At 25.2% G+C, this 17,692-nt stretch overlaps 2 protein-coding genes across 3 annotated transcripts; one reads left to right on the top strand and one right to left on the bottom strand.

The window, feature by feature from the left end:
- Positions 1–287: 287 nt before the first annotated feature.
- LOC134833059 (double-stranded RNA-specific editase Adar) lies at positions 288–15,762 on the bottom strand. 2 transcript variants are annotated; one of them, XM_063847229.1, is made up of 6 exons: positions 15,597–15,762; positions 9,508–9,965; positions 7,237–7,678; positions 3,430–3,612; positions 3,207–3,375; positions 288–1,792 (listed from the first exon to the last, which is right to left on the bottom strand). In XM_063847229.1, exons 2-6 carry the CDS (start codon positions 9,850–9,852, stop codon positions 649–651), a joined length of 2,283 nt encoding a protein of 760 aa, XP_063703299.1. In that variant the 5' UTR covers positions 9,853–9,965; positions 15,597–15,762; the 3' UTR covers positions 288–648. The 2 variants fall into 2 exon arrangements, with proteins under 2 accessions (XP_063703299.1, XP_063703300.1); XM_063847230.1 differs by having other exon boundaries at positions 7,504–7,678.
- A 942-nt stretch (positions 15,763–16,704) lies between these two features.
- LOC134834967 (uncharacterized) lies at positions 16,705–17,673 on the top strand. The gene is made up of 2 exons (XM_063849803.1): positions 16,705–16,886; positions 16,943–17,673. Exons 1-2 carry the CDS (start codon positions 16,746–16,748, stop codon positions 17,570–17,572), a joined length of 771 nt encoding a protein of 256 aa, XP_063705873.1. The 5' UTR covers positions 16,705–16,745; the 3' UTR covers positions 17,573–17,673.
- The last annotated feature ends 19 nt before the right edge of the window (positions 17,674–17,692 follow it).

The following is a 17,692-nucleotide window of genomic DNA, read 5'->3' as shown; positions in this document are numbered from 1 at the left end:
AGAGAGAAATGATGTCAGTTTATTAATATATTTCCTAGAATGGCTTCAATTCAAGAGCCTTTGTATGAGTAATGACATCGAACGTGTATTGTATGTGGTTTTTCGCAGGTTTTCGTGTTTTTTCTTTAATAATTATTGCCATTCGTCTTGAATACTAAGTGAAAGGAATGATATCACAGTACAAGTATTTTGGTTTTTTTTTTTTTTGGTAAATATTTAAGTTTTTTAATGTTAATGATGCGTCGTCGTTCGTGTGCTGTAGCTAGGAAGACACGGTTTTGTTTGGTTTTTATGTTTTTTTTTTGTTTAAAATGTGAGTTAAAAGCCTCATTGTTGTACTGTGACACCACTTTTACTTAATCCAAGTACAAAGACCTGACACTATTCTGAGAAAAATAATAAACTGTCATCATTTTTGTTCTTGTTGTTGTAGTTGTTGTTGTTATTTTTGCCCCCAGGGGGTTTTTTCGCGGCAAGGGACGCTTTGCGGTTGAGTTTTCGAATGCTTTTGCTCTTATTCCTAATCATACAATAATTGCTCACAGGTTTTTTAGAATTGAATTGACAGATCGTTGATGCGGCGACGACGACGGGCGATGGCTTCGGGGCAACGGGCTTCTCGGGCTCCGGCTCCTTTTGCTGGGGTAGTCATTTGTCGTTGTAGTCGAGCAGCACAAATTGGTCCTGCTCGATGGGTTTCTTCAACCACGTGCCGAAATCCTCGCGTTGAAAGGCCGCAAAAAGTTCCTTTTTCGCCATCTGGTAGTCCTTGACGGCCATTTTGGCGTCGCTGTAGTCCTCCGTGATCTCGTGCTTCTCGATTTGCGGCAAAACTTTGATCAGCGACGCGTATCGCTGGAAAAACATTTGTTTCGTGAGGCGCGATGTCTTACTGGTGCTCGTGCCGCCCTCGGGACGACCCGTAAAGGCATTCACTACTTCGACATCCTCACATCCGATGATCCAATTGACGGAAAAGTTGGGCGGTTTGAGTTGACTTCGAGCTTCTGACGACGTCACGAGCGCCAATTTCGGTTTGTTCATCTTGTATGGCGGCGGAAGACCTTGCACGGCATTTTCGATTCGCCCACAGATGGCGCGATACATGTGATCCGGATGCAAAAGACTCCCGAGCACGATCGACGTCAAATAAACCGGCTCAATAATCGACGACAACAAAGATCCTTGCAAGCCCAGAACGTTCCATCGCGCAATTTTGTCCGAACAAGACATCGTCAGTAAACGCGCTCCTTGCAAAACCCCATCCCACGTTTGAATCCCCTCCGAACTTTTTACCGGAATCGTTCCTTCTCCCGACTCAACTTTAGTCCTCAACTGCCCGCGTGCCTTCCGGTTCGGATGTTTGTCCCCATTAATCGTGTCAGCTTCGTGCGGACTGAAAACTCGGGCATCGCCACACGGCGCCGTATTGATGTACAAATGGAACTGGATGTCGTGTCGCAGGCGATATTTTCCGCTTCCGTTCTCGGGTTTCAGGAAAATTGAGTCCTTGGCGCGTTCTGGGGGGAATTCTGACGAATGCAAGCGGAGTTGTTGGTAAAAGTATTCCATGAGACAACGACGTGCCACAATTTCGGCGTGACAATCGTTGACAACGGTACCAGAGACACTCATGTATTCGCCACTGACGCATTTGGTGCCGGTAGTTGCGCAAATAACTTGTGCCGAAGAGGTGTCGGAGTCGCGGGTCATTACGATGCCAGCGAGAACTTTGCGACGTGCGTATTGCTCTTTGCCTTTCATGATGTCGGAGAATTTGTCGAGCACCAATCTGGAAAGAAAGGGAAAAGAAATTATTAAAAATGTCGTAAAAAGATTTTTTTTTAAATTAAAAATTATTTTTTTTAAATTTTTTTTTAATTTTAATAATTTTAATAATTTTAATAATTTTAATAATTTTAAGAATTTTAATAATTTTAATAATTTTAATAATTTTAATAATTTTTAATTTTAATAATTTTAAAAATTTTTTAAAAATAATTTTAATAATTTTAATAATTTTAATAATTTTAATAATTTTAATAATTTTAATAATTTTAATAATTTTAATAATTTTAATAATTTTAATAATTTTAATAATTTTAATAATTTTAATAATTTTAATAATTTTAATAATTTTAATAATTTTAATAATTTTAATAATTTTAATAATTTTAATAATTTTAATAATTTTAATAATTTTAATAATTTTAATAATTTTAATAATTTTAATAATTTTTAATTTTAATAATTTTAATAATTTTAATAATTTTAATAATTTTAATAATTTTAATAATTTTAATAATTTTAATAATTTTAATAATTTTAATAATTTTAATAATTTTAATAATTTTAATAATTTTAATAATTTTAATAATTTTAATAATTTTAATAATTTTAATAATTTTAATAATTTTAATAATTTTAATAATTTTAATAATTTTAATAATTTTAATAATTTTAATAATTTTAATAATTTTAATAATTTTAATAATTTTAATAATTTTAATAATTTTAATAATTTTAATAATTTTAATAATTTTAATAATTTTAATAATTTTAATAATTTTAATAATTTTAATAATTTTAATAATTTTAATAATTTTAATAATTTTAATAATTTTAATAATTTTAATAATTTTAATAATTTTAATAATTTTAATAATTTTAATAATTTTAATAATTTTAATAATTTTAATAATTTTAATAATTTTAATAATTTTAATAATTTTAATAATTTTAATAATTTTAATAATTTTAATAATTTTAATAATTTTAATAATTTTAATAATTTTAATAATTTTAATAATTTTAATTTTTAATTTTAATAATTTTAATTTTTTTAATTTTAATTTTAATAATTTTTTTTTAATTTTAATTTTTAATTAATTAATTTTTAATTAATTATTTAATTTATTTTAATTTTAATTTTTAATTTTTAATTTTAATTTTAATTTTAATTTTAATTTTAATTTTAATTTTAATTTTAATTTTAATTTTAATTTTAATTTTAATTTTAATTTTAATTTTAATTTTAATTTTAATTTTAATTTTAATTTTAATTTTAATTTTAATTTTAATTTTAATTTTAATTTTAATTTTAATTTTAATTTTAATTTTAATTTTAATTTTAATTTTAATTTTAATTTTAATTTTAATTTTAATTTTAATTTTAATTTTAATTACAGAAAAAAAATTCAACTCACTTTCCAATCACATCCGCAAACGTTTGTGGCAATTCAACATCCTTTCCATCCTCCGTCGACGCTTTTGGTACTGCAATCGCCGTTTGCTGCAACGGACTGTACGAAATGTTACACAACGAAGCAAGAGCTGCCTTTGCTGCTGCATTTTTCGCCGCTTTCTTCGAAGGACCTGAAATTTTTCCTCAAATTAATTTAAAAAAATCTTAAAAAATCAAAATCTTACCTGTTCCCTCAAACTTTTTATTTGTCACCATGGCTTGAACTTTGAACTTGGAGTGTTGCGGTCCGTCACTCGACAAGCAATCAAACTGCACGTCGCTGAAAATCTCATGGAGCAACATTACGGGACCTTTTTCGCACACATTTTTGCCCTGTTCGGCTTGAGCGGCGAGTGACTTGGTAATTTCTATTTAAAAATTCCAAACAATTTGAAAGAGAGAGAAAAAAGGAGAAAAAAAATGAAAAATGAGAAAAAAATGTCGCAAATTCCAAAAAATTCATAAAAATTTGTGCACTACGGTGATTTTTTCTATTTTTCTAGTTTTTTGTGTGTGTTTGTGTTTTTGTGTGATGTATGTGCAAGAAGAAGAAGAAAATTCGGAGAAGAAGATGAGGAAAGTAAAGATTTATTAGGAATAACTTAAGTTCCCAATAAATCTTTTTTTTATGTCTCCTCGTCTATATTTAAAGAGCAGTTTAGTTGGTAGAAGTTGAGTATGAATGATTTAATTTATTTATATGGATTATCATACGGGAAATAAACTTATTTCTAGATATTAAGTATATTAAGGTTATAGACATAGTTACAACAACAACAACAACAAACATCGAAAAATACCACCAAAAAATTTTTTTATTGCTTCAAGGGACACACAGAAGGTTTTTTTTAAGTTAGTTGCAGATAGAAGGAGATAAATAAAATTATTATTGATGCATTTTTTTTCGGGGTAAGGATTTTTTTTCTTTTTTTAAGGAAAATGGAAAAAAAGCTGCTAAGAATAAAAAAAATGCAGACAAAAAGGTGATAAATTGAGAGATAAAAACGGATGGATTAGACATAATGACGACTTTCGTCCCTAAATTCGGTCCATTTATCATTCCATGTCTCCGTCGTCGAAATTTGGTCATGCGATGAAAAAGCTGATGCACGTATTTTCTGTCGATAATTAATTAAATGGCATGCTGAAAATTTTTTTAAAGCGGAATGAGACGATTTACCGCATCGCAAAGGGTTAGTGGCATTGCGTTTGTGCTCCGGGGAATTATTTTGCTGAAAGACAAACAACGGTGTCTTTCAAAAACGGAACAGCTGCGATTTTTCCGTCGTCGTAATTTGATGCCGTTATGTGTGGTTTTGAGGCGGAGAAAAGTTATGTCAGGATTTTCAGTTATAAATTTTTAATAATTCAATTTTTAATTGTTTGTGAGTTTTTTAATTTTTAAATTTTTAATAATTAAAAAAAAATGATTTATTAAAAAATTTATAAAAATTTAAAAAAAAAATAATTTTTAATATTTAATAATATTAATTTTAATTGAATTATTGAAATATTTTTAAAAATTCATTTTGAATTATTTAAAAAAAAAATTAATTAAAATAATTTTGATAATTTCAATTTAATTAATTTTTTTTAATGAATTTAAGTTAAATTAAATAATTCAAATTATTTTAATAATATTAATATTTTAAAATAATTATTTAAATTTTATTTTTTTTTATTGATTTAAATAAATTAAATTTTATTATATTTTATTTTATTATTTTTATTTAATTTTTTTTATTTTTTATTAATTTAAAAAATTAATTTATTTATTTAAAAAAATATTTAAAAAATAATATTTTAATTCAATTATTAAAATATTTCTAAAAATTTATTTTGAATTATTTAAAAAAAAAATAATAATTAAATGAATTTTTAAAAAAATTAACTGAATTAATATTTTTTTAATTAATTAAAATTAAATTAATTAATTTAAATTTAATATTTTATAATTTAAAAATTTTATTTATTTTTTTTTTATTAATTTAAAAATATTTACCTAATTTTTTTAATTATTATTTAAATTTTAAATATTAATTTTAAAATTTTTTAATTAATTATTTTAATTTTTTTAGGAACAAAAAAAATTTTTTAGAAAAAATGTCTCATTTTTAACTAAATTGTTCAGCTAAAAATTCTCAAGTTAAAAATTTTATTAAAAATTTTTTAAAAAAAATGTTTTTTAAAATTTTAATTTTTCCCTGTAACGAACAGACATCAAAAAGTCAAAAGAACATGAATTTCCAATCAAAACATTCATAATTCCTTTTGAAAAAAAGAGTTAAAGTTAGTTTTGCGATAAAAGAAGCCATTCAAAAGGATGAATAAGAAGAAAACTTTTTGAAAAAACCTTAGCAAACAACATAGTTCTGAATAAAATGAAAGAAAGAAGAATTAAAAAGACATCATCATCATCATTTTCTTCAAACTTTTGAACCCTTCTCTTTCTTCCTCTCTCACCGCACTCCTTTTTTTTATCTTTTTCTCATAAATATTTTGTTTTGTCTGCATATTTTTCTCTTTTTTAGCAGCTTCTCTTTTTTTCCTTCTGTTTATTTTAGTTTTATTTTTTTCATAAAATGGAAATAATTAGAATAAATAAAAATATACACATAACATCAGATTGAATAACGGAAATAAATGACAAAACAAAACAAAAATCAATTACGAAACAAAAGCCGTTCACACAACACACAGCCTTTAATTTTCTAGAATACTTTTTTTTTTTTGACACAACATCGATATTTTTTTACGAAAATAGATTATTATTAGGATTATATTATACTATTAAAATTGTTAAAACTTAAAATTGTTGGAAAAAGGAAAAATCCATTCAGTTCACACCACAAACGAAACGAAAAAAATAGATAAAAAATCAAGATTAAAGAACGAAAGAAGGTTTGAAGAGAGAAATTTAAATAAAAAAGGGGGAGACAATTTTGTTTCGGTTTTTTGTTGAAGGCCGTTACGAATTATTTTGAAGATTTTTGTTCCATAAATTTTAAAACTTAATCCTGTAACCCTTTAAAAATTTTTAAAAATTATTATTTAATTTTTTATTAATTATTTTTTTTTTATTTTTAATTTTATCTTGAGCCTTTAAATTAGAAAAAAATAGATTTTAATAATAAAAATATTTTAATTATTAAAAATTTTGATTTTAAAACGAAAAATTAATTTTATAATAATTTTTAATATTTTTTATTTAAAATTATAATTATTAATTTTTATTTAATTTTTTAAAATTTTAATTAATTATTTTATTCCATTTAATTTTTGTTAAATATTTAATTTTAAAAAATTTTTTAATAATAATTTATTATTTTATTTAAATTATTAATAAATAATTGTTTAATAAATAAATTATTATTGAATAAAATATTTTTTCAAAAAATTTCAAATTTTAAATGCACATATTTTTAAATAAATTTAAAAAAAAAATAAATATGCTTTTATTAATTATTCATTTTTTTTTGTTTTAAATAATTGTTTAATTTTTTTTTGAAAGCTCAAGATAATTTTTTTTGTAATTTCCTTAAAAATTAAAATTATTTAATTTTTAAATTAAATTAATTTTTATCAATTAATTATTTATTTTAATTTATTTTACCGTTTTATTTAATTTAAAAATAATTTTTATATAAAAAAAAATAATTATTAATTAATTAATTTTTAAAATAATAATTAAATTTTGAAAATAGAAATTTTTTAAATAAAATTTTTGGTTATAAAAATAATTATTTTTTATAATTCGGAAGTAAAAAAGAACTTCGCTTGTTTTTAAAAAATAATTCCTAAAAAAAATTTTTTAAGACTCAAGATATTTTTTTTTTCAAAAAATTTTTTCCCATTGGATTTTTCACGTTTCAAAAGAGGAACAAAAAATTTAAAAAATAATTCGGCACGACCTAAAAATTTTTCGAGTTAAAAAAAAAATCATAAAAATTAATTAAAAAGAAAGAAAAAAACGTAAACAAACTGATACTTGCTTTCTAGTCTCTGTACCCACAACTCTGTCCCATTGTTTGTCTCACTGAGGAGTGTTTTTGTTTTGGAACTATGCAAAGCTAAACTACGTTGCACATTCTCAATTAACTCAGGTTGTAATGATAATGTCAATGAATTACTCGCTTCACTAGTCAAAATATTGTTATTAATATTGTTTGTGGAAGCGATAATTGTGCTGCAAGAACTATTGCTACTAGTAGTATGATGGAGTAAAGTAGAAGTAGGGGGTGCAGATTGCAAATTTGTACCGTTTTCGAGTTGCTCGTCGCTGGTAAAGTCAACGTTTTTCAGGTCGTTTGGCGTGAGGGCAAGCGTCGCCGTCGAATCCTTGAACTGCACAAAGTCACGAAGGGCTGCCGCAGCTGCCTCCGCTCGTGCAATTTTCTTGCTGCGTCCTTTGCCGTAATACTTTGTGCCGTCAACCTAAATTTATGTTTCAGACAAATTAGAAAAAAATCAAAAAAATATAAAAAAAAGAGAATTGAACAAAGAAAATCGATTGATAAATTTTCAATTCTCTTTTGTTTGTTTGATGTTTATCGTGTGCAACCGTGGATTCGATACTTTTTATTTGTTTGCATTTATGATCATCATCATCATCAATGAACTTTGATTCTCAACGGTTAAAAGAACGAAAAGTTGTGAATTCGCGTGAAATCAATTTAATTTCGTACCAGGCGTCTCCATTTTCTCATCAATTATGAAAAGTTTTCATTAAAAAAAATCAATTTCGGATTGAATTCTTAAAATTTTTCATTTAAAATGAATGAAATTTATTCCTTAACGTGCAATTTTAAGAATTCAATTTTTTTTAATGAAATTTTGTTCATAAAACCGTTGGTAAGGTAAGTAACTAACAACGAAACATTGTTGAAAAAATGTAAATAAATAAATAATTCGGAGCACGTGATTATTCTAGGATTTTTTTTTTATTTATAACATGAAAGGTATCTTTTTATGCCACAAAACTAAAAAGAAAAAAAAAATAAAAAAGCATTCACGGAATAAAAGAAAAATTAAGTAATCGTATTTTTGTATTTTTTTTTTTTGAGTTTTTAGAAATTTGCTTGAGATTTTTTTAAAAAATTTCTAAATTTTCCTAAAATTTTAAATTATTATTTTTTATTGAACTTTATTTTTCTTATTATTTAATTAAAATTTTTATTTATTTTTTAATTTTTTTTTTATTAATTAAAATTTTTATTAATTTTTTTTAAAAAAAATATAAAAATAAAAATTTTAAAAAAAAAAAAAAAAATTTGACAATTTTTAAATTAATTTTCAAAAAATTTTAAAAAAATGAATTTTTTATAATTTTTTTTGATTTTTTTTCCTGAATTTTTTTTTTAGATACAACAAAAAACTATTTCATTTTTGTTTTTAAAAATTTAATTTATCCAAATGATTTTTAAAAATATTTTTGATATCTGAAAGAAATCAAAAGATTTCAAATTAATTCTAAATTTTTCGAACTTTTCCTGATTTTATAAAAATTTTTACTTAAAAGACTCTCACAAAATTCAAAAAATTTTTTTTCAAAGCAAACTATTTTCAAAAAAAAAAATTTTTCATGACTTTTTTCTTAATAAAAGTTTCACTGAAATTCGACTGAAATTTTTTTTTTATAATTTTCTCGAAATTGTTCACAAATTTTTTAAAAAAATAAAAAATTTTAAATTAAATAATTTAATTTCATAATTTTTCCGAATTTTCTCAAGTTTTCCACAATTTTTTAAAAAAGTTTTTTTTTTAAAATTTTTTAATTTTTTTTTTTTTTAATTTTATTTTTTTTTTAAATATTTCATATTTTTTTTAATTTTCCAAAATTTTCCACAAATTAAAAAAAAAATAAATAAATTTATAAATTTTGCATTAAAAATTGTTCTTGATTTTTTCTAATTTTTTCGAATATTTCCGAATAATTTTTAAAAACATTTAAAATTGTTCATCATTTTTCATAAATTTTGAATTTTGTCACTTTTTACCAACTTTTGATAATTTTCCATACGAAAAATAACTATTTAAATGACTTAAAATGCGTTTCACTGAAAAAAGGTTAACAAAAAATAAATGAAAAATTTTGCACAAAAATCACTTGATTGACGGATGATCAAATTTTCGTATCAATCCACGTCACATCACGTCATTTAACTCGAAATTAGGATCTGCACCCAAAATATTTTCCATTCGAATCGTTCCCTTAAAAGCATTTTTAACGCAATTAACGCGAAAACACAAAAAAATGCACTTACCACAACGCTCATGGTGAAAACGGGCGCATGCACCGGTCCATTTTGCGACTCAACCTCGTAAACGACGTTCTTCCGGAGCTCATTGAGCAACGCGACGGTATTTTTCGTCTGATTGACGGGCGCATCGCCGTTCTGTTGCTTGTTGTTGCCGGTGCGATTTCGCTTTGGCGACGACCCGATGTGCGGTTTGTCGTTTTTGCGTTTCCCGCTGCCGCCGCTGCTGTCACTTTTGCCGCTGCTGCCATTGTTGTTGTTGTTTGTCATGAGAAGCGAACCGGGCGGCGTACTCATAAGTGGCGCAATTTGCGATTTTAACGGAGTTTGGCCGTTCTGATGCACTTCCATCGTTGCGCCGCGTCGTAAAAAATTAAAAATTTATGGAGATTTTTCTCGCGTCTGTGTGTTTCGGATGCCGACGACGTACCAAATATGTTCTTCCGTTCACGTTTTAAACTCAACTGAAAACAGAAGGAAATGAAAAGGTACATTATAGCTACGAGTTTTGCGAGAGAGAACGAGTTTATGGTGTCGCTCGTACGACGTCGTTCGTTCGTGTGTTTAATGATGTTGTCGTGCACGGCAAAATTTGAATCAATGCCAAAATTAATGCTGACAAGGATATTAGATTTCTCTATTTGTGCCCCCTTTTTCGCCTTTTTCTCCAAAAACTTGCCACATTTTGCCATTTTGTTGTATTTATTTGTAAATATAGTGTTTTTCGTCGTCATTTCTCCAGCTAATGGCACATTTCATGTGAGCGAGTTGAATAATTTTTTCTAATAATAATCATAAATTTGCCTATGTCTGTCGCTCTGTACACTCACAACTCATGCAACAGATCAATAATTTTCACCTATTTTCCTTTTTTTGCTTTGTTTTGTTTTGTTGCGATTGTAGCACATGCTTTTTTCTAGTTCACTTCTTCAGAAATAAATAAATACAAAAAAAAAATGAATGAACGCCATCGATTTTCAAACACAGGACATTCGTGCTAAATTTATTATTTTTTTTTGTTTCGTAGAAAAAAAAAATGAAATGTCGAAAATGTGAAATTTACCGGAAACTAGTTTCTTTATGCATGAAGATGATGGCTTGTCCGAAAACTTTTTTGCTTTTCTCGTTCTGGAGTGACGTTTTCTTCGTTCTTAATGCATTTTTATTGTTATTTCGAGTTATTTCTCGAGAGACTTGAGTGTGAAATTTATTTTATTTTAAAATAGAAGAAAATTTGCTCCATGGAGGTTTTTTTTGATTAAATTGAAATTAAAGCGCCCTCTGTTGGAAAAATTATTTTTTATTCTTTTTTTTACAAATTTTGGAGTTTTCGTTCAAAAGAATGTCAAAAAATTGTATGAAAAAATAAATTTAAAAAAAAAATTATTTGAAAATTTTTAAACTGAAAATTTCACGTATTTTGCACAATTTTCTATAAATTAATTAAAAAATTTATCTATTGGATAAATTATTTTTTTATTAATTTTTTTAACAAATTTTAGTTTTTGTTTGCAAAATAATGTCAATAAATTGTATGAAAAAATTATTGCAAAAAAAATAATTTAAAAATTTTTTAATTGAAAATTTCCCGTATTTTGCACAATTTTCTATGAATTAATTAATAAAGCACCATCTATCGTACAAATTATATTGTTTTTTTTTTATTTTTTTTCAATTACTTGCAAAATTTTAATTTTAAATTTAATTTTACGAATTTTTATGAATTTTCTTATTATTTATGAATAAAGCGCCATCTATCGGATAAATTTTAAATAAAAAATTGCTGTTTTGTATAAAAAATATAATGAAATAATTATTTTCTTCAAAAACAAAACAAAAAAATTGATGAAATTCATAAATTTTCAGGTTTTTAAGTGAATTCCTCTCAAAATTAAACTTATTTTGAATAATTAATATAAAATTTGTAATTTAAAGCGCCATCTGTTGATTAGATTTTTTATTAATTTTATAAAAATTGATTTAATTAAAAATCGATCAGTTTTTTTTAATACAAAATTCTTAAAGTTACTCGAATTTGAGAATTTTAAATTTTATCGTAGAGTTCAGTTTAAAATTATAATGAATTTTTCATCTATAACGCCACCTTTTGAATATTTTCAGCATTTTCAAATTACATAAAATTTATGAATAGGAACTCCAGTTATGAATTCTTGAATTTGATCTATTTCAAGTCAATTTCCTACAAAAATGTTCACATTTTCAATTATGTTAAATGTGTGATTTTTAGCGCCATCTGTTGATGGGATTTTTCTTAATTGATCAAAATTTATTTAATTTAAGTTTTGTAAATAAAAAAATTCTTTAAAATAATCAAAATTGTCTAAAAAACTGAAATATTTTGTAAAAATTTGAAAATTTTAAGTATTTAAAATTAAATTTCGTCTAAAATATTTTTTTTCTATTACAACGCCATCTCTTGAGGATTTTTTAAAAATATAATTCTTTAATACTAAATTCAAATAATTTTTTCAAAAATAAAAATTATAAAACAAATATATAAAAAATAAAAAAACAAAAAATTATTTTTATTTAAATTTAAAAAAAAACAAAAAAAAAAATAAATGGGCTTAAATTGCGTAATAAAGTAAGTTTTTAATCGATAAATCTTTTTTTTTTAGTTTTTAATAAAAAAAAAAAAAAATACGCTCATGCCATAATTCTTAACTCACTTTCAAGGTTCTTTCCCAACTTTTTCTTTTTTTTTTTTGCCTTGCTCAAACAAACAAACTTCCTAATCCAAAATGACAGCAAAAACATTTGTTGTGTGAGTGCCGCCAAGAGATTTAAAGTTAAACGAACGCATCTCCTGGGACTCCTCCAATATGGATTGATGTCCTTGACCTGCAGTATATTTACACGAGGCACAGTAACTGACTGCAGGTGACAACGCATATGGCACACACACACAATTTTGCATTGTTACGAGCAATTATTTCCTCTTTGTGGTCTCTCCGCATCAAAGCAACTCTCAAAAACACTCTCTCGCAACACCAACACATGTCAAGCACAATCCAAGGATAAAGCTCACGGAAAAATTCGAGTGTCCTTAAATTGCTCTTTTTTTTATTTTGTGGCACAAAATTTTCCTCATCACGCAACTGGCAAAAAAATTTATAATTTCCAGTTTCTGCGTGTGTGCATGACTTGCCGAACAAATAAATTTTCCGAAATTATGCAACAAAAACAACATCATAAAACTTCCCGAATGAAAAAAAACATCTGTACCTATATTTCGGCGGTCGCATTCGTAATGACGACACGACGATAGGTTTTAATAATAATGAGGCACAATAAATATTCGTCGTCGTCGTCGGGGGAAAATTATAATAGCAGTTATATGCAAATATCAAGAACACACAAAAAATGTCATTCTCCAACGAAAATACGGAAAAAAAGTTACTCAAATTATTTATTCATCTCCCTTTTCTCGACGAGTCTCGTGTTCGTTGACATCTTTTCAAAAAAAAAAGTGTTTATTTGGGAGTCCCGGAAGTACAAAAAAAAAAGTTTTTTTTTTTGAGAGAATTCCAATAAATTTATCGCATGTTTTATATTTATTTTTATTTATTTATCCGAACAGTGGTCGTTTCCTATAAATATTAATGAGGATTTTTTTTTCAATATTTTTTTTTTCGAAATTGCTTCGAATCAGGTAATGAAGCAAAAATAAAGGGGAATTTTCACTGTAGGAATCTGTTTTCATCGAAAAATGTCTGGAGCTCTCGAAGTTTTTAAGTGTTAACAAAATTCGAGGAAAATTGTCTGCATCATTAAATTGTCTGCGGAATTTGTTTTGCAATTTTATTAACAATTTTATGCCGTATTTGTATATTGTTATTTATTTATGTTCATGTCGTTTGATTTTTTTTCACTATAATAATTAAATTTCACTTAATTTCTTTTTTTTAATAGTTTCTAATTTTTTTTAATTTTTTATAATTTTTTTCCTCTTATTTCTCCATAGTTTTATTTTTTTTAAAATTAATTTGAATTTTTTAAAATAATTTCTTGAAATTAAATATTAATAAATAAAAAAATAATGATTAATAAAATAATTAATTTTAATTCAAATTTAAAAAAAAAATAAAATTTAAACCTTAAATTAATTAATTAATTAAAAATTAATTAATTTGTTAAAAAAATATTTACAACAAAATGAATAAAAATTTAAAATAAAATAAAAATTTAATTTAAAAAATATTTATAAAAAAAAAAATTAGAATAAAAAGTTTTTGAAAAAAAATATTTTTTTTTAAATTTTTTTTTAAATATTTTAATTAAAATAAATATTTTTTTTTAAATTTTTTTTTTAAATTTAATTTTTAGAATTTTAATTTTTTTTAAATAAAAATAATAATTAATTTTTAAATTATTAATTAATTAATTAAATTATTAATTAATTAAAAATTAATTATAAATTAATTATTAATTTAATAATTTAATTTAATTTAATTATTATTTATTATTATTTTTTTTTAAATTTAATTTTGTTGGATTTTATTTATTTTTATTTAATTCAAATTAATTATTGATTTAAATATTTTATTTTGTGTGCAAAAAAATTAAAAAAAAATAATTTTAGTGAAATTTGTAAAAATATTATTAAAATAATTATTTTGTTATGAAATTATTTTTTTTTTAATTATAAAAGTTATTCCTTATTTTTCATGAAATTTTGTTGATTTAATTTTTTTTAATTTTAAATAAAATTTTTATTTTTGATCGAATTTAAAAGACTAATTAAACATAAAATAAATTAAAATTCAAGAATTTATCGAAAATTAATTATTTTTTTTAAAAGATAATATAAAAGACTTTAAAAGATAAATTGTATCAAAAAAATTCAAAAATCAAAATTTTTATTAATTTTGATATTTTAACTATAAAAACGAAAAAAAAATCAATTTTTGCTAAAACAAACTATAAAATGCACTTCAAGGACATACCCACTCTCTCAATGCCGTCGTCTCATCTTTCACTATTATTATTTAACTGCGACAATTTCGCACTAATTTCCATGTAATTCGAATTAATTTTGTCACAAATTGCTCCGGCTAGATTTCCAGATCGAGTGAAAGAGTTTAATCATAATAATCACGTAATTTAGTCCAATTAAATAGACATTTTATCTGCCATATTTGCAATTTGCCGCTGCTCGACTGGAGTCTATGACGCATGGAAAAGCGCTCATTTATTAATGATAATGGAAATTAATGACCGCATATCGGAAACCACATCAAAGGTGAACGCAAATAGTAAACAAAAGTCATGAGACATCGTCCCCTCCCCCCCGTCGGTTTTGGAGGAGGGACTGGGTTAATTGCCGACAAACACAAACAAATCTCTTAATTACGTAATTCCATGACCTTTTTGAGCAAAAACAAAAAAAAAACCTTGTGTGCCAAAAAAGGAGCCATGTGTCAGATAATTGATCTAATAATATCAAATAGGCACCTTTTTGCTACGAAAACGACATTTCAGGTCACAATAATAATTTCCGAGTGCCTTTCATTCATTCGCACGGCAAACAATTTCGGATGTTATCAATTTAGCAAAAGGCAGTCATAAAAAACCCGAAGAATATTTTATCGCTCGAGTTTCTAACACGCGACGTACTGTGGAGCGTTGTAAACAATAATAAACATGAAACGGCAGCAAAAACCATGTAAGTCAATTCATTATTCTTCATTACAACACTACTCGTATCATCACTCACTTTTGTGTTATTTTGTCGTTTTTCAGGGTGTCTCGCATCCCTTTTTATTTATTTAGGCATTTTCAGTTGTCTCAACGCCCGAATGTGACTGACTTTGTGTCTTCTTCTTCCTTTATTTCCTGCTTCAGTGCAAAATATCTCACTTTAAAGGCACAGCACATGAAAATCAATACTCTTCATTGCGGTAAAATAAGTGAAAAAAGTGTTTGTATGCTGCACATTTTCCGTATTCCCCCGTACAACACCCCATACACGACGATACACGATACGCCGCAGCGAAAAATCCATTCATTGAGGAAAACTTCTTGTGTGTATGTGGGAATTTTTCGCGAATTTTTTTGCCCATTTTTCTACTTACAAATTAGGTTTCACATCCAAATTTCAACTTAAATGGTCAAGCAACGTATTTATCTACGTTTCGCACATGATTTCACGAGTGTCAAAGCGGGTTTTGCACAACTTTTTCACAATTTTTTTGCGAAATTTTCACAGCTGGAAAACTTTTTTTGCTTGTCGGATTTTTGTTTTGATTTTGGTACTGTTAAAATTTGAGACGAATGAAAGTGATACTGTTATAATTCGGGACCAGGTATCAATTTGACATTTTTTTGACAGATGTGCATTGGGTTCGTTTTAATGGCGAATTGTAGGGTTGTCAAGGGTGAAAGTTCAAAATTTTTGAATTTTTTTATTTTGAATTTAAATTTTGAATTTTGAATTTTTTTGAATTAAATTATTTTCATCTTTTTTTGAATCAAAAATTTCGAAATTTAAAAAAAAAATTCTTTAGAAAATGCGTTATAGGCCTCATAACGCTTTTTAGTTTTTATTCGAAAATGTGTTATGAAGCAAATGTTATCAAAAAATATGTGAGAAAGAACTAAATTTTCACTTTCAGCTATAAAATTTATCAAATTTAGGTTCTGACCCGTTTTTCGCCCATAGTGTAAAAAAAAAAATTTTATCTTTTATAAATTAAAAAAAAAATTCTAATTTGAATTCAAATCATTCGATTTGTTAAAAAATTCTTATTGAAATTAATTAAATTAATGAAAATTTTTAATTTAGATTTTATTCTAAATTTTGAAGTTATTCGAAATTTTTGAAATTATTTACAATTTTCAATATTTTTATTTAAATTTTAAGAAATCAAAATTTTAATTAATATTTTTACCATTTTTATATTGATTTTTTTTTAATATTTAGAATACTTACAATCTTACTTAACTTCGCAAAATATCAAAAGTCGTTTATAAATTTTAAAAATTAAAAAGAAAAAAAAAGTTAATTAAACTGAAAATTTGAAACAATATTTCGAAAAATTTTAATTTCTGAAGCTTATGTTTATAATTTTAACAAAAATAATTATTTCGACATGATTTTTTCAGAAATTAAAATTTTGGAGGGAAAATGACAAAATCTTTACGTTATTGACATCCCTACTTTTGTTTGTCAATACAATTTGAATTCTGATGAAAACACTTCTGTGATAAATCTTTACCAAAAAATGTCGATTTTAACGATTGATACAAAAACCTTCGTGGTTACAATTGATTCGGAAGATGAAAAACTGAGCATTTGCCTAACTGACTTCAAGGAAACTTACAAATCTGTCTTAAGTCACGAAGAAGCGATACAAAAAGCTAACGTAAGATTGAAATTTTGTTTTTAATTTGCTTTTAACATTTTCAAACTTTTTTTTAGAAATTAAACCTTCACATGGACTCCTTGGAAGCCGCTAAAGTTTTGTCAATCATCTCCGTTCCCTCTGAAGACGCAATTTTCGCTCCTTCAGAATCCTTTGAACTAAAATTCAAATACAAAATTTCCGGCGTTCCATACCGATTTTCATGGAATTTGGAGAAAGTCGACAACAACGTGATTCTTTTCCCACTTTTACACGCAATGCTGAGGCAAAAACATCAAATTCGTGAGTTTCGAAAGTTGCCGAATAGTGACCCTCAGATGTTGGATGAACTTCCGTCTTATGGAGATTTTGACGTTCGTGGCTTGTTGAGTGATCATAAAAATATTGAAGTATTGAGTAAAATGTGCAAAGAAGAGGTAAAAGTTAAGGAATCGGAGCAAAAAAAGACGTCAAAGGAAGATTCGTTCAAAAAATCATCGCTGATCCAAAATAAGGGAGCTATGAAGTATCAGGCAATGAAACGAGGACTTTTTGCGGGTAAAAATGTCGAGGAATCAGACAGCTCTCAAAACGACAGTCAAGATGCTGAAGAAGAAAAAAGGAAGAAAATGAAGCTTTTGGAGAAAAGTAAAGAAATGAAGTCAGAAGTGCCGAGAAATCGATTGCGGAATAAATTAAAAATTTAAATTTTCAGTATTTTTAAGAATTAATTTCAACTTTTAATTAATTTTTATCTTTTTTTTCAGCCAAATGGAGTCTTATATGTAAAAAGTAAGATTTTCCGGAATCGAATCCGGGCCTTACGG

The sequence above is a fragment of the Culicoides brevitarsis genome, chromosome 3 (assembly GCF_036172545.1).
Source record: "Culicoides brevitarsis isolate CSIRO-B50_1 chromosome 3, AGI_CSIRO_Cbre_v1, whole genome shotgun sequence".
NCBI lineage: Eukaryota > Metazoa > Arthropoda > Insecta > Diptera > Ceratopogonidae > Culicoides > Culicoides brevitarsis.
This window is presented reverse-complemented; position numbering and strand designations above follow the sequence as displayed.